Source organism: Thamnophis sirtalis, unplaced genomic scaffold (assembly GCF_051295495.1).
Source record: "Thamnophis sirtalis isolate CommonGarterSnake01/CBP01778 unplaced genomic scaffold, rThaSir2_p1.2 scaffold_1, whole genome shotgun sequence".
Taxonomy (NCBI): domain Eukaryota; kingdom Metazoa; phylum Chordata; class Lepidosauria; order Squamata; family Natricidae; genus Thamnophis; species Thamnophis sirtalis.
In genome coordinates this window covers 22,560,883-22,578,246 of record NW_028261381.1, presented here as the reverse complement: position 1 = coordinate 22,578,246, position 17,364 = coordinate 22,560,883, and the positions used below count along the sequence as shown (strand labels likewise).

General features: G+C 35.1%; 1 protein-coding gene and 1 long non-coding RNA gene across 5 annotated transcripts in view; one reads left to right on the top strand and one right to left on the bottom strand.

The window, feature by feature from the left end:
- The window catches only part of OLA1 (Obg like ATPase 1), a 100,652-nt gene that overhangs the window by 31,016 nt on the left and 52,272 nt on the right, over window positions 1-17,364 (bottom strand). For all 4 annotated transcript variants that reach the window (XM_087708933.1, XM_014056465.2, XM_014056464.2 and 1 more), the window contains exons 6-7: window positions 15,360-15,440; window positions 15,019-15,116 (exon numbers count right to left, since the gene is read on the bottom strand). In XM_087708933.1, the coding sequence (XP_087565059.1) occupies window positions 15,019-15,116; window positions 15,360-15,440 (179 nt within the window). The remainder of the gene's footprint in view (window positions 1-15,018; window positions 15,117-15,359; window positions 15,441-17,364) is intronic.
- Window positions 1-17,364, top strand: part of LOC148049354 (uncharacterized) — a 42,188-nt gene that overhangs the window by 22,915 nt on the left and 1,909 nt on the right. Inside the window, exon 2 of the long non-coding RNA XR_015695887.1 lies at window positions 494-707. This is a non-coding gene — a long non-coding RNA (uncharacterized LOC148049354). The remainder of the gene's footprint in view (window positions 1-493; window positions 708-17,364) is intronic.

Sequence of the window (17,364 nt, the reverse complement as noted above, 5' to 3'; positions counted from 1 at the left end):
CAGAAACTGGAACACTTAGGCTAAAGAGTATTCCAGAACACTGGCTTTTCTAATGGATAGATGGATGGATGGCTGGACGGAGAGACACTAGCTTCTTAAATGTTCAATTTGCACACGAAATGTAAGAGCAGCAGGTTTGGAAGAGGTAAAGCTGCAATCAAGATTGTTGGCTAAAACATTAAGAATTGGAGATGCACAAATGCCATCATTAATATTAGTCGAAAGTAAATATGGAAGAGGTTATTTATGAAAGTAAAAATCAAAGGTAAAATTTTGGGAATGAAGTTAAGTATTAAACAGACAGAATGAGTTTACAGTTGATGGTAAAGAAGTGTTGGTATTATTTCTCCTGGGCTCAAGAATAGATTAAAACAAACAATGGCCTGAAGAAATAAAAAGAACAGGGAATGAGGCAATGACAAACTAGATAACAAAGAGTGATATTCAATGATCAGATCAGAATAGCTCATACTAGGTTTTTTTTTCTTTTCAGTGGATATCACTATAAAAGATGAACACTAAGAAGCAGCAAGGGAAAAAAGGATGTACAGCTTCTGATTATTGGAGATGCTTCTCAAGACTACTGTGAAATACTTCTCCAGTCTGACTCGCTCTTGAAGCAATGATTTCCAGCAGAAACCTCCGTAGTTTTCAAATGCAATGCAAATGGATGATGGACTAATAAAAGTATCATGGGGAAAGCAAAGGTGAGTGTACAGGATTTTTAAAAATGTAATAATATATTGGGAAGAGCTCTATGTTTTTACTAAAGATAAGGCTAGATGGCAAGTCACTGGGAACTTAATCTGATGGCACTTAACCAAGCAAAGCTTCATGAAAAAATAAAATAGCCACCACCAGATAAAGTCTTGTATCAAGAGTGGTCATATTCCAGTATTGCAAGATGACATATTTAAATTAAAGTCTATTTACACTGCTGTCTCTCTTCCTTCCTGATCAGAACTTGCCTGTCAAAATCCACCACCACTAGTATAGTATATATCAAATGTGTGATGTAATGCTCCAGGAAATAACTTCTCTACAATTGGATCTGTGATCAAAGAAATGACTTTAAATCATCTGTTTAACAATTCATGCATTACAATTTATCCCTCTGCCATTATTTTGAAGAAAGTTTCTTCTAGTGCACACTGTTTATCTGGAGGTAGACTGGAAGCTTCTTCTTACTTTTAAAACCTTACTTCTTATGTAATATGTTGCTTTTTGCCTCTACTGAAAATCCCGTGCTGAATTTCAATTTATATGTATTAATTTGGAAAAGTCAATTATATGTGGATACCAGGTAAATTAAGCCAGGTACAGTAGCATGCGGAGTCAAAAAGTCTTATCATCTGGCAAGTTAAGGTGTCGAGATGTGCAAAGATAGGTTAAAGAAGACAAATATCTTGTGAATTATATGCTATATAAAATAACGTATACATTTCTTAAAACAATTAAATTCTGAAAAGTGAAAAATGTCTGGTTCAAAACTGGGAATAAAATGGAAACGCAATGCTTTCTTTGAATTGAAACTAACCAATAATTACATTCTCATCTCTATAGTGCCGTTTATATGATTAACATATAATGAAAGATTAGTGTATAATGAAAGATTAATAGCAGTTAATATCTTACCTTACTAAGATTCTAGTATATAACATACATGAGAATTTTCACTCAGGTCGTTGCTAGATGCACTAATAGCAAACCATTATTGAAACATAAATTGTTTTATGCTTCAAGCAGATTTCATCATCTAAGAAATTAATCCACAAGTATACATTTTTTTCAAAATCAATCTTTGATGCAAGATTTTAAGGAAAATTACATATTGAGATCATGGACGGGAGTGTCATTTAAAGGAATTTACGAATATCAGGCTTTGTCCTCAGAAAGTATTATGTTCCTGAACATACTGAAGGATATGTCAGTCAAACAATAAATATACATTTCATGCAGCCTATGTGAAAACTCAAATGATAAGACAAAATGAATAAAACATATTTAATGCATCGTATGTATTGAGAAAAACAACAACAGCTGATTAAGAAATCTTATATACTGATGGTCAATAAAATACAGTTTAAATAAACTTTCAATTTATCTTTCACAAACTTTAAAGTAATTATACTAGTTATCTCTCCTGGAGCAAAAAGTGGTGAAGATGTAAAATTACTTTAACTTTCATCCAATACAGAAACACAGCAAGAGATTACAGCAAAGTAAATTATGGCAAAGTATATTATATTTTCATTCTTTCTGTTGAGATACATGAAAACCATATTGATCACTAACAAACCTATTTTTGTGATTAATACATTAACACCAATTTCTAACAACAAGCACCCTTCTTTTAAAATATAATTATTGAAAGATTTAACGAAGCTTTTCTCTTACGGCACCACAATTACTATTAGTAATACTGCAATCTTCTATCATATAATAAAGAAAACAAGTCTGAAATGCATTATGCCCTCTAGAATCTGAAAGTATAATTTCAATATTAATACATCTTTCTCATTTCTTTTCCATCAGAAAAAAACGCATTGAATTTATTGTATTATATAATTTATCAATTAATAAGCTTCAAAACAACCAAGTTTTTGGAGCTTGTATAGAAACAGTTTTTGCTGGATGTTCTAATGCATCTTATTGTGAGTCTTCCACAAATAAAACTTCATGTATGAGCTCACGATGTGCTTTGCTACTGGAAAGTCACAGGCTCTGTGGGAAGCTTTTTATCTTCTCAGCAGTTAGTTTCCTGAGAACATCAGTGCAGCTACTGTAGTTACCTGTAGATTACTTGTATTTTCTCACATCTGTGTCCAGCAATCTAAACCATGATGATAAAGGGTCATTAGGTTTTGAGTGAGGAAGGGGACGGACAGGACAATTTGCTCTGATAAGCTCCTTGTTGTGAGCTCCAGTTTAGAATGTGAAATGCTAGGTATATATGCTATAACCTGGAACAAGGACAGCGTTCTTCCTAACACCAATTAAACTTATTCTACCTAAACATTTCTAAGCACTAGGACACAGGTCAGAATAGGTATTTTTCTTTTGCAATTAAATACTAAAAGAGTCTGTCATGAGAAAAGGACATCAGTGGTCTATTAGTCACAAAAGAATTCAGGTACAATTACTAAGATAACTGCTGTTTGGAGCACAGCAAAGCAATTTCCCACAGTGGGACTTACAGTTCAATTTACCAGTTGGGCAAATATTTTGTGCTCTGTAGTGGTCTAGAGAGTTAACAGTTAAAGGTAATATTTGAGCTGTGTTATACTTGGGGGAGAAAACTTTCTTCAACCCAAATAGATTATTTAGATCCCAATCACTACCATAGGTTCCATCCATGTCAAAAAGTGTACTCTTAACAAAACGAGTATTGATTCTAAATCGAGATTAATACAAATGCTTGTGGCTGTGTGGAAGTCAAACTACTTTTCTACATCCTATACTACAACATGTAACAAACACACTGGCTTTTGATTACTTACAAAATTATTTTGCGAGAAACAATTGTGTGTTGAATTTTAAAAGATATTTCCTACAAAAATAAAAATCTGGATGCAATATAAACATATTTATTTGGATCTGTTCATATAGCAATAAGAGTATTGATGTAAAAAATATTTAGTTATTATTTTTACAAATAACTCAAGGCAGCAAACACATCCAATACACCTTCCTCCTATTTTCTCCACAATAACCACCCTGTGAAGTGAACTGGGCTAAAAGAGAATAAATGCCCCAAAGTCACCCATCTATGTGTACAGGATTTTCTAGTATTTTAAAACTAATTAAACACATCCTGTTAATGAGATCTTTTGAAGGATGTCTGTATTAGTTCCACTGTAACAAAGTATTTCAAAGTAGTGGGATTCAAAAAAATTTACTACTGATTCTGTGGGCGTGGCTTGGTAGGCATGGCTTGGTGAGAGTGGAAGGATACTGTAAAATCCCCATTCCCTCTCCACTCTTGGGGGAAGGATACTGTAAAATATGCATTCCTTCCTGACTCCAGGAGAAGGTTACTGCAAAATCCCCATTTCCTCCTGATCAGCTGGTACTCAGGAGGCAGAGAATAGATGCGGGCGGGGCCAGTCACAGTTTACCGGTTCTCTGAATTACGCAAAATTTTCACTACCTGTTCTCCAGAACTGGTCAGAACCTGCTGAATACCACCTCTGATACAATCACTTTAAAGCTGGAGAATGATACCAACAAAATCGAGAAACTAAAACTTCCTAATCCCACTTGCAGCTCTTATTCATCTTTAAATTTGGTACAAATGGTAGGAGACCCAACAGTGTAGACTTTTGTTGAGTGCTGTTTGACCATGAGTACAGACTTCAACATTTGAGCCTCCTTTGGATAGTTCATTCTTTTATTGGGCCAACGTAAAGCTGATTCATAGCTAAGCCACCTTTCTTTTCTGAACAAGCCGCTACACGTAGTCCTTGACTTATTACCACAACTGAGCCCAAAATTTATGTTGCTAAGTGAACATGGTTAACTGCATTTTGCCCCATTTTACATCCTTTGTGGCCACAGTTGTCAAGTGAACCACTGCAGTTGTTAATTTAATAATATGGTTGTTAAGTGGATCTGGCTTCCTCACTGACTTTGCTTCTCAGAAGGTCACAAAAGGGGATCATGTGACCCCGGGATGCTACAACGGCCATAAATACATACCACTTGCCAAGTATCTGAATTTTGATTGCTTTACTACACGGATGCTGCAATGTTTTAAGTGTTGGGAAACGGTCGTAAGGTCCTTTTTTCAGCACCATTATAGCTTCAAACAGTCACTAAATGAACTGTAAGTCGAGGACTACCTGTACTTCAGAAAACTTTGAGCAGAATCAAACTAGATAGCAAAAGGCTTCTATCAGCCACATAGGTGAAGATGAAACATTTCTACCTACTAACACACTAATTCTTGTGTGTTGAAAATTTGTTGAGACTGTTCCACAAAGCCCAAGTTGCGATTACTTTGGAGTCAGGGATAAGGAGAAGAGAGGCTTTTTCTATTGTGATATCCATCCTTGGGAATAGTATTCCCTCAGAAATCCGATTGGTTCCAGCCCTGTAAGCCTCTCCGCGAGGCCTGAAAGGTTTCCTCTGTCAATGGGGTTCGGGATGTGGATGTGTGGCAGAGGCCACCCAATGGTTATCTCACTTTTATTTTAGTGGTTTTAGTTTTATCTTGCCTACAAGGCTATATGTGTTTTATTTTTATTGTTCTGTTTTTATGCTGTTTTTAATTATTGTTGGCCACTCAAAGTCATGAATTTAAGGTAGACAAGCATAAATTGTAAATAACTAGTACAATAGGCAGGCAGGAAAGAAGGAAGGAAACAAATAAATAGGATATAGAAAGGGGTTTATAGCTGGAAATTATTACCTTATTTATCAACAGAATAATAATGCTGCCTAATTTTCAAGCACTTCTCCATTATGTTAACAGACTGAAATTAATTGAATCCTATCAAAACCGCTATATAGAGTGTGCTTTTCCAAATGTCAGTGGATATATTGAAGACTAATTTATTACTTAATATTATTTTGTAGGAATTGTTAAAATCTTTAGATATTTGGACTTAAAGAACATGAAATTTAACAGCTTATTTGCTTTGCTATTTTTATTGTATTCTTGCTTCATTTTCTTCAGTTTTGTGGGAGAAGCTAGCCTCACCGTTAAATTCAATTTCGGATAAATTACACCTTTCAAATAAGTCAAATCTTTATTTATTTTTCCCAACGGAGACAGTTATTTATATAATATTAGTTTAACAGCATGAAGGTATTTAGTTCAGTTCTTCTATAAAGATTTTTGAGATTTCTATTATATATTTCACTCTTACTGCTATTTTTCTACAAATCTTTACTGGAGGCAACATTTTATAAATAAAACTCAAATTAACATTAATAATGAATAATGTCTTTAAGTAAAAATCCACAAAAATATTCACATATTAAGCAATGATAAACTGAAGTCACGTTAGAAAATCTGAATGTGTCAAGAAGTTTGATGATTACGGCTACAGAAGGAAACCAAAGCAGTGCAGAATTTCTTATGAATTTCTCCGGTTACTTTTTATAAATGCTGTCTTAGATGACAGCTTAATGTGTACCACATGCAATATTTATTCTTCTTTAGTGTCAGACTGTCTAGCCGTCCAAAGGAATACAAAGAATGTCACTTATTAGGATAAAAGCACAAGGAAGGTAATCAAGGACATATGTAACATCAGCCAATCATGTCGTATTTTAACATTCTATTCCATTCATAACAGTTCAACAATTATTTGCTTACTAATAACTTGCCTTCAAAGCCTGTTTGTGTTCCCCATAATGGTGGTTTGCATTTATTTTGCTCTTTAGAATTGGACACTTGCTGTGCCATGCATGTTTGTCAAAACTTCGTATCATGTCAGAAAAAGCTTAGCATATCAAATCATTTTGATCTGCTGCAAACCATGAATAGAACAAGCAAGTTACTCTCTATTATCAGAGCAAAGAAATAGCTGAATATCAAAATCACTCTCAAATACTGTACATATAATATATTGCTTTTAAAAAGGAAAAAGAACACAAGAATGAAGAAAAATCTAGCCAATTAAAAATTGTTTTAATAAACATACCCCAATATTGCCATTTGAATTATTTACATATTTGTATTTAATAATAGAACTCAGAGAATATACTTATTCATATTAATTCAACCACTCAATTTGTTAAGCTATGTTATAAAAAATCCAAAACTGACAAAGTTAAATGAAAGAGGTATAAAGGGAACTAAAGACAAATGTTTCTCATACCAATTTTTTTTTATTAAAAAATCAAAAGTATAACTGAAATAATACATTGCATTCTGTTTTTTATATATTTTTATTGGTGTAAGCCAGGGCTGTCAAACTCCCGGCCCATGGGCCGGATGCATCACGCACTGGCCATGCCCACACCCGGTTTAGCGAAGGGGGGAGGTCCCAATATGTCACATGATTATACTGTGACAGTTTGAGTTTGACATCCCTGGTATAAGCAATCCAGAATCATATATTTTAAATAGGCTGCTGTATAAATTAAAGACATGCATACATACATACATGCATACATACATACATACATACATACATACATACATATCATGCTAACTGGAAAATTAATTCCTAGTCATATTAACTGGAAATGCTATATTGTTTCTGTACAGAATTCAAAGATTATGCAATCATTTGGTATTAAGTCTATTTATGAAGCCTCTACAAGTAGTCCTCACAATTACAACCATCAGAATGTCCTCTGGTCATGTGATCCCAATCTGGACGCTTAGCAACTGGCTTGCATTACAAAAGTTGCACTGCTCTGGGGTTACACGATCACCATTGGCAATTGTTCCAGTCAATGAGGTAAATCAGATTCATTTAATGACTTTGGGATTTGCTTCATGACCATGGAAAAAAGATTGTAAAATAAGGCACAACTCGCTTAACATTCATATCACTTGGCAATGGAAGTTCTCGTCGCAGTTACAGTTTAACTTATAATGGTAATAAAGCAGGTCACCTATATTACTGACCTGATTTTACAACCTATTTTGTGGTGTTTTTTAAAGAAACACCATTGTCATAAAGCAACCATCATGGTCACGGAGTGAAGGCAAACCAATTGTTCACTGTACGCCAGCTATAACCAGAAGTAAATGTTTTCCAAAACATCATAAAACGTGATCATGTGACCTCAGGACACAGCAAATGTCAGGCAGTTGCCAATGGCTTAAAATACAGTCAAGTAAGTGACTGAGGGGAACCGCCAAACTTCAGAACCAGGTCATAAGCTTCCTCCCCCTGGGGTGGTCCATTGTACCTTCAACTGGTCACTAAGCAACCTGTCATAAGTTGAAGATCACTTGTATGCAGTGATGCAGAATTACATACCCACATATACATATACCCTGTGTTTCCCTGAAAATAAGACCGGGTTTTATATTAATTTTTGCTCCAAAATTAGGGCTTGTTTTCTGGTTAGGTCTTATTTTCGGGAAAACACAGTATTAAATGCACTTAACTTGGGCTTATTTGGGGGGGTAAGGCTTATATTATGAGCATCAGGAAAAATCATGCTAGTGCTTATTTTCCGGTTGGGTCTTACTTTAGGGAAAACAGGATACATATATATATATATAGTCCTTCCTTCCATAAGACATTCTATTGTATAGGTAGGTTGCCCTTGACTTACAAGTATTTGTTTAGTGACCATTTGAAGTCACAACAGTACTGTAAAAAGTGACTTAGGACCATTGCAGCATTCCCATGGTCATGTGATCAAAATTGAGATGCTTGGCAACACGCATATATTTATGATAGTTGCAGTGTCCCAGGGTCATGAAACACATTTTGTGACCTTCTGACCTTACTAACTTAAATGCAGGGATTCACTTAACAACTGTGGAAAGAAAGGTCATAAAATGGAGCAAAACTCACTTAAAATGGAGCAAAACTCGCCTAGCAACCAAAGGTTTCGGCTCAGTTGTCATCATAAATAGAGGACTACCTGTATAAAGCTTGAATAACTTTATTATTTTTACCAATTAGGACACTGTTCTTGATTAAGCTAGCCTGTTCCTTCCTGATTACTCAGGAAAGTATCAAAAGAAGCCACACAAACAACCCATATTATATCCAGCCAAACAGATGTTACTTATATACATTTAAGCTTGCCAATTTAAAGCAGATCCAAAGAGCAAAGTCTGTATCTCTGTATTCAGGCTCCAAAATTGAACCAACCTCTGGGAGAAAGAAAGGAGTCCCAGAGACCCACAAATCATTTTCAAGTCCACAGTGTGTACCTGAGGATGTCTTAAATTACCATATTTTTCAGAGTATAAGACGCACTGGAGTATAAGATGCACCAAGGTTTTGAAGAGGCAATTTTTTTAAAAAGTAGGTAGGTAGATAGAGGGAGGGAGGGAGGGAGGGGGAGAGAGGGAGAGAGAGGGAAAAACAGTAGGTAGGTAGGGAGATAGAGAGTAGGTAGGTAGGTAGATGTTTTCAGGTGCATTTATCCATGTGCTGGAGAAGGAAATCACTGACAACCTGCAGCACCTATTTCTGCTGGCACAGCACTTGATCAGTGTAATTCTCATTAATCGCTCTAACTAAAGAGCTTTCTGAAAGGGGCAAAAAAGTTTTTGCACTCTGCAAACCTCCCCAAAACGGCCCGTTTTTCGCGAAAACGGGTCCTTTTTTTCAAATAAAATGCACGCATAGCCTTATGGCTTATGAGAGTGCTTAGAGAGTGCTGCTGGGGCCTTGGGGGGCAAAAAATGGCCCATTTTTTGCTCATTTCTGCGCTCCCCAGCCCCCAGGAGCTGTCTGAAAGCCTCCATAAGGCTAGGCACAGCCATTTTGGTGAAGGGGCAGAGCTTCGGGAGGCAAAAAATGATGTATTTGATGCATAAGACACACACAGATTTTCAGCCTCTTTTTTGAGGAAAAAAGGTCCGTCTTATACTCCGAAAAATAAGGTAATGGCTATGGCATAACAATGTAGAAGAGACCCTGAAGACAAAGAACCAGCAAATATGCTGGAGCCTTGACTTAGGTTCTTTAAAAGCTTTCCAATCCTCAATAGAGGGGGGGGGGGCAAACCATTGTTTTGGCTTAAGATTATATTACACATTGCAAAGCTCAATTCTACTCCAAATGTGTTTTTTTTAAAAACAGACTTGTCCCTGAAATATCCTTTTTCTCAATTAGAATTGTTCACTTAATCTATTTTCCCAGTTACGAAGAAGGGAGGTAGGAAGCATTCATGATTTTGCATTGGCACACCAAACAATGAACGCCAAACCACAATATAAATTCCACATGTATTTAGGAAAAACAACTGCACTTGGTAAAGATGAGCCTCACTAGAGAATGCCCACTGACACGACACAAATACTGAAGTCTAAAGTACTCCATATCTATAATAAAAGTCCCTACCTTTATTATTTTATTTTTTACTGTCTCAGTAGTTCCTATGATAGAAAGACACAATCCGTTTTCCACCAAACACTGCCATTTTAAACCTACATATGCTTAAATAAGCTTTAACTAAAGAACAGTGGTCATATTTTAGAGTATTTGATTGCATTTTGATTACTATTTTAGATACCTGACTTATGTTTTTATTTTTGTTTTACAGTAGTAACCTCGGGGAAAAAACAATAAAAAGGTAAAACTGACATTGATTGGAAATTTCTACTGCAAGCAAATGAAAAATACAGACATTATTCTCAGAAAGCTTTTCATTTCACTCTTTATAATAAACCTATATAAATTGATAAATCTAATCCAAATATTTTCCAAAAAAACATAAAGGATAGAAGACAATATGACATATATAAGGGATCCTAAAGTTATGGAATGATACAAATAGCTACACAAACTAATATAAATGGACAAAAAGGCAGTGTAGCAATGAAATTACGAATAGCAAACTCTTACTGTCCACATGTAAAAGCTATTTATGTAGAAGTTCTCTTAATTCAATAGGACTTACGCCAAAATACAACTATCCCCATAAGAATAGAAGTAAATGTTGAGTTCCAATGGAAACTGAACAGCATTGGCATCTTAAGACTTTTTGCTGCAAAGGAACTGACAACACAGAAATAACAATAGCATTTAGACTTATATACAGCCCCATAGTGCTGGGATCTCCTACCAAGTAGGAGATTCTACCTCCTACCAGGTAGGATCTCCTACCAGGCTGTGGCCATTGGGAACTGGGCTGAGAAGCAGTAGACAAGCAACATTCACGCAAAACCATCCACTCTCCCCTCCTCGCTGTCGCCAGTCCGCACAGCCAAAAAGGTTCTTTGCTTTACTGGGCAGTTTACAGAGTCAGCATATTGCCCCCAACAATCCTGGTTCTCATTTTACCGACCTCAGAAGGATGGAAGGCAAAGTCAACCTTGAGCCCCATCAGGATCAAACACCTGGTTGCAGATAACACTGCATTCTAACCATTGAACCATCAGAACTCCATGATCACACATCAAAAGAACTCAATAATAAAGCAACATCTCAGTAATAAAAAGAGGATTTAACAATATCCAGAATCAGTATCACAATTCTGCCCCTCCCCCCACTATCAGGTCAACCATACAGCCCCCATTAGGCAGATTCAGATTCAGATTCAGCCCCCAGTGGCAAAATTCATTCAGTCATTCAGTTATTCTGGAGAACAGTGGCAAAATATATTTATTCATTTGTTTGTTTATTTTTGCTGGCGTTACTGCCATTACTTTCATTTGCTCCCCTTTCTAATTTTTAAATCAACACAGAGAGGGAGAGAATGCAAAACGTCACACTTGGTCAATGATGAGCAACACTGTTGTTTCCAAGATTGCCTCTAAGTTCTACTGAGACCTCAAAGGCATTCCTAGAAAATCTAAAATCAGAGAGCCAGAAATAGATGAAATTATGTATTTTGTATATGCATAAATCATACAATTTAATATTTATATATCCTGCGTACACACAAAAAAAAAATGTGCATGGCAATAATCCCATCAGACAATCACCAGAAATCATGACTTTTCAAAATATGTAGAAATAGCCTGCATAGATTGTCTCTGCTGCATGTCCTCTGTGAAATAGAATACTTTATCTCTGGAACTTGGTCATAGATCATGAGGAGGAGAATTCTGTTTGCTTGCAAAAAAACATGACCAAGATCTGTGGCTGAAGGAGGTACATGTTATATTGCTGTATAGAGCTTAGCCATAACAGTTTAGGCTAATGCCTGAACAGAGAGAGAATGTTTTAATATATATTCAGGACACCCCATGTGGCACATCTGCTGCCTGATCCTATTGTTGCAGAAAGATTTGAGTCCTCCCGCAGAGTATTTCTATACATGCAAAGGGAAGTCTGCATCTTCTCTATCATCTCAGCTACCAAAACACTTCTGAGACTAGTTTTGCATATTTTGCATACAGAGACCATTGACAGAATCAACCCCCTTTTTTTCCAAATACACCTCAAAAATCAGATCAAAATCTTAAAGGTCAATGATTTCTTATAGGAAAAACTATTATTTAAATATTATGCTCATCAGCCGTGGAAATATGTATTTGCCCAGTGCTAATTACATATATACTCTATCTGTGTGTGTGTATGTGTGTGTGTGTGTGTAAGCTATTTTGAACTTCTATGATTCATATCTGCCATCAGTATACAGTTTATGAATGAATTCATAAACTTAATTGCCTAATATTGAATAATACTTTCCATACAACCCTTCCTTTATATTAAATTGAATGAACTATTCATCTGAAAATGTACCATTATATTAGAAATCTCAAACTATTACAACAGCATCCAGTTTTATAAAATGACTGTAAATATGAGGGTCATATAACGATTCCAAAAGAAGCTACTGTAGTATCCTGCATAGTTTGTTGGGCAGTAGTTTTAACAGCAGATCAAAAGTAACTGCAGTACTAATTTAACCAGGTATTTAATGAAGAATTTCTTTTCTGCATTCCTTATTCAAGAATGCTTTAACTTGGTTTAAAGAATAGCATTATTTTAGATGTTGCATCTGATTCTTTTATATATCCGGATTAGTGCCATTTGATCATAATGTAAGCCCAAGCAACACAGCTGCTCCATCAGCTTCTCTTCAGAAATAAAGTCTTAATCATATATCAACTGAATGACTATTTTAATTTTATTAATATTGCAAGTAGGCATTCCAGATTTTATATCTTCCAAAGGTCACTATACCTCTTCAATTACCCTAAACTCCTATCGTTCCCTGTTTTCTTCTCCCCTAGCACTGAACAACGATATCCTATCATTAAAATGTTACTGTGATGTTAACGGTAATTAACATTTTTCTTTGTTTAAAAAGGATAAGCTTCAGATGCACATTCTAGTTTTTGAAGTTCTGCTTATGCCCAAGTACACTTCAAGTATCCTCTTGATATTCTTGTAAATCCTTCCGAAAGATCTTATGAAAATGTTTACTGCTCCATTCTAGACTCTTCTCTATACAACACATGCCTAAGGAATCTTTGTTTGTGTTAGCCAAGCCACTAATACTTTTCCAACTGAAGTTAAGAATATGAAGCAGGGGTCACTAATTAAAGTATAAGACTAACAAAATATAGTCTTAATCACTTGCATTTCTCTATACGACCAGAAATATTAACAAATGACACCTCATAAAATACTTCGAAATAAAACATGTACTTTAATGCAAAAACCTACTGCATACAAGGAGGGTTTCAAGAGCAACCCCTCTGCCAGGATGAAGGTAAAATGGCCATCATTCTGTCTTCAGGCAATGGCATTCCATATCACACTCATAAATACATGACAAATACTTCCTCAATCATTTTTTACAAGCAGGGATGCACAGGGGGTTGTCAATGGCTAGCTTGAGGGAAAATAGGAACAGCAGGCGGCAGAAGCTGTACTGAAAATGGTTATGTGGTAAATTCTCTTCTGTAACATCACTCAACTATCCTACCCTTTGATCTTTCAGCTACAATTACATGAATATCCACGAAATCTGGATTAAAAGAACACTACAACCATCACTGGTACATGAACACAATACTATTTCTAATATTAGTTCATAATATAAACATAATATTTATACATTTTAAAAAACAATTTAGGCAGTATATTTTCTAGTCAACCTTCATCACAGTCAGTTTTATATATACGCAAAGATATTCGTGTGATTGGTGTCAGAGAAATTACAGCTAGGGGTCTCCCAATTATTTAAAAAAAACATAATGTCTAACTACTAGTCTTTATTGTGCAATAGTATATCTATTGGAAATTCCCCAAATACAGAAATGCTCATCCATTCAGCCTTTCCTCTTTTCAAATAAATGTTGACATATATTGTCATTGCAGCCTTCAAAAAAGTTTTCCAACAATCCTAAATTTATATTTGTGTGAAACTGAAAAATGACTCCTGGAGCACAGTATTTTGCAGCTCAACAACAAAATCTTCAGAGTTTTCTGAAGATTGATTTAATTTTAAATAATCCATTATTAGAAAAACTTGCCAAGTTTGCATCTTGAATTATTAACTATAAAAGTTCAACTTTTCTTTTTTAGAATATAGGTGCATTATAACAATAGCAGCAGAAGAGTTCTGAGCTGAAATAATTTCACAGAATATATCTTATAACTTATTGGAGTTAACCATCTGACATTAATTATTGTTTTGGCTTCTAGCCTGTGAATGTTTATTTTTCAGTTTAAAGTCTTCTCGCTCTTTGATACCATATGGAAATGAGAATGTTTAATGGGAAATTGAAACCATGTGCATCTAAGTACTTAATGAAGTACAGGGAGAGTAAGAGAGTATGTTTTAAAAGAATTCTGATACACTGTTCTGGATACTTTTACAAAACAAATACAACAATAGCTTAATTTTTCTTATAACTTAGCATACAATTGCATTTATTAAAATAATTAAAAACTGCTTTAATTGATGCTTTATTTTAATGCAATAAATTGCATTAAAAAATAGATGCAAGCATCTATTGTTCACACAAAATCTCATCTTTTTAGGACAAGTTAAAGTTCACTGCTTTCAGATGTGAGAATTCTAATATATCATTGTGTTTTGGATTGGATCTTGATCCAAACACTGCTTGACAGATAGCCATTGTCAGTATTATGAAAATTTATGCCCTGAATTGGACAAAGTACATGAAATATTCTAGTACTGAACAAATAAGAATCAAGAAACAAAGATGGATTTTGTAAAGCAACTAATGGTCCTATGACCAATATATTCTATAACCAGGCCAAAAAAAATAATTAGTAAGAGGAAAATTGATTAAGTTTAGTGAAGTTCTCACTTCTATTGTATTCCATTAAGTATAGTATATTTCCAAAAATAGCATTAAGTAAGGAATAGAACACAATAATATCTTTATTAACCAATACTAAAGTTCCCTTGGAAATTATAATTAAACTTTAGAAAACTCACCATTTGTTTTTCTTTCTCATGTAATCTTTTTCGGAGAGGTTAATCAAATAGATCATTGGTTTAGAAGTTAAAAACAAATATTTGTTGAGCACTTCAATCTAAAAAATAGCAAACAGAAATTATGTAAAATATGCAACTTTGTAGTGTCTCTCCCCACACCCATATAGATTATATGTGCAAGTGGGAAAAAAAAGTATACTTATGGTTTGTAGATGAAGATGATATTAATTTGCTAGAATTAAATTAAAAAGTTTATATAAAAATCTGGTGCACATATATACCTCTCTGTTTGGGTTTTAATGGGAAGACACTAGAATCTGAAGTAATAGTTATAAACTTGCCTCTTTATCATTCCAATCATGATAGAAACGGACTGGCTTTTTTTCATCTATTACCCAGCTTTTGATTTTGCACATTATGTCCTGTTGGAATTAAAAAGAAACAAAAGACATTTTAATATGTTATAGTCTGCTATTTGTGGGATTGTTATTTCTCGCAAGAGAGGAATTTTAGTTAGCAAAATATAACAAATCTTCTGAAATGTGATCTCTATTTGAATGGCAGAGCCCAGAATATTACTAAGCACAGAGTAGAGATGTGTGAGAAAAATACAAATTACACTCTTCCCTTCTCCGTGGAATTAAAAAAACAACTGTAAATTTAAAACTGCCTTTCAAAGCTTCATATTGGCAAAATAATTAAGCATCCTATGGAAGCAACCAAAACATATTGCAAAGATGCCCCCCCCCAAAAAAATCCCGAAATTGAGCTGATTAGTGAAGATCCACCCATCAAGGTATTTGTTCAGATGTCCAAAGGCCATCATCTTACACATTAATTTTTTGCCCACACCTTCTCATCTCCTCCAAAAAGCGAATCCTGCCAAAACTTTCATTACACAATGGCAAGAGCCTTGCACTGGTGACCTCCAACCAGCTGCGTTCACTTTCAGAGCATCTCTCCCTGCAGGAAATCTAAAGGCCTTTTAGTTAGCAAGCTAGTGTGCATTCAGAAGGAGTAACTGCAGGAAGAGCCCCAATGTGCTTTGTTTCTCTGGCCTTTCTTCACAGAAAGATTAATCATCTGTGAAATGGAAACGGCAAACAGCAAGTGACACAAACTGAACCCTTCAAGCCTTTCCTCATCAGTTTTGTGGTTCTGCATCTGAAAGCTGCGTGTGGCAAGGTTTGCCTTACAGGCAGGTGTTAATAAAAGCCTCTTAGGTCTGAAAGGTCAAACTAAGCTCTTCGAGAAGTAGCACGTTTTTTTGTTTTTTTTTTGTCAGACGTAATTTACGGCCAGGTTCTAAATGCTGCATTTCAGGAAAATTAACTTGAATGTGATATTCCATTAAAGAATTTAACACCAATTTCTAGCTGCCAAATTTTAAGGCACACGTCAATAAATAGGTCACATACATATAAATATATGACCTTAGTATTTAGTATACTAGTCTCCCCAATCATGCAATTGCTTCAGGTGGAAAAACAAGACGAAAGCTCTTCTAAATCTCAGTTCCTGATTTGTAACTCTCCAGGAACGGGACTTCCCACAGATTTTAACAAGAAAGGGGCAAGCTGAAAACTTTTAATGAAATATAACATGTTCTGCCTAAGAATAATCACTTTTACTCTTCTATAACTGATTTTCACTCATAAATGTTTTTAAAGTGGCTAATGTAACACCATTTCCTACAAGGAGAAGATCAAAGTGCTATATTACAAATGCATTATGATTAAAAAAGCACTGTGCAGCCTTGCTATTAAATGTTCTTTAAACCCTAAAAGGCTTCCCATAGATCTCACTTGGCACTGCATATACAACCTTTGACAAGTAATGTAGACCATTTTTATTCATTGCCTAAAATTGTAGGCAATTATGTGCGTCACACTGGCCACCTGCAAGTTCTGAATGCCTGCTCCAGTTGTCAGAGCTAAAAACTAATGTCGGAGGGGATTAATCTAAAGGGAGAGAGTCCTCTTTAATGGCTACAGCAGGTGAAATGGCCCAGCTGGTTACTATGATGAGTGGCCAGAACAGCTTATGTAGAGACATGCAACAAGATTACACATGTAAAAATAAAATAAAATAGGTAGCAGAACTATGTTGTCTTTGGGGCTTATCAATGTTTTATTTGATCAGTAAATAATTCACTTAAAGTTTAAAATGTGCATTGTTTTACCCTTAGCCTTTTCTTCAATATTAGAATAATTCCACTAGTTAACCCTGCTTAACTACTGGAGGAATTTTATACTGGTTCAACTTTAAAACAGACACATAAGCATAACAGCTAAGATTCTAAACTCAACAGAATAAACAGGAATCTCTCTTGTATGTACAATTTTT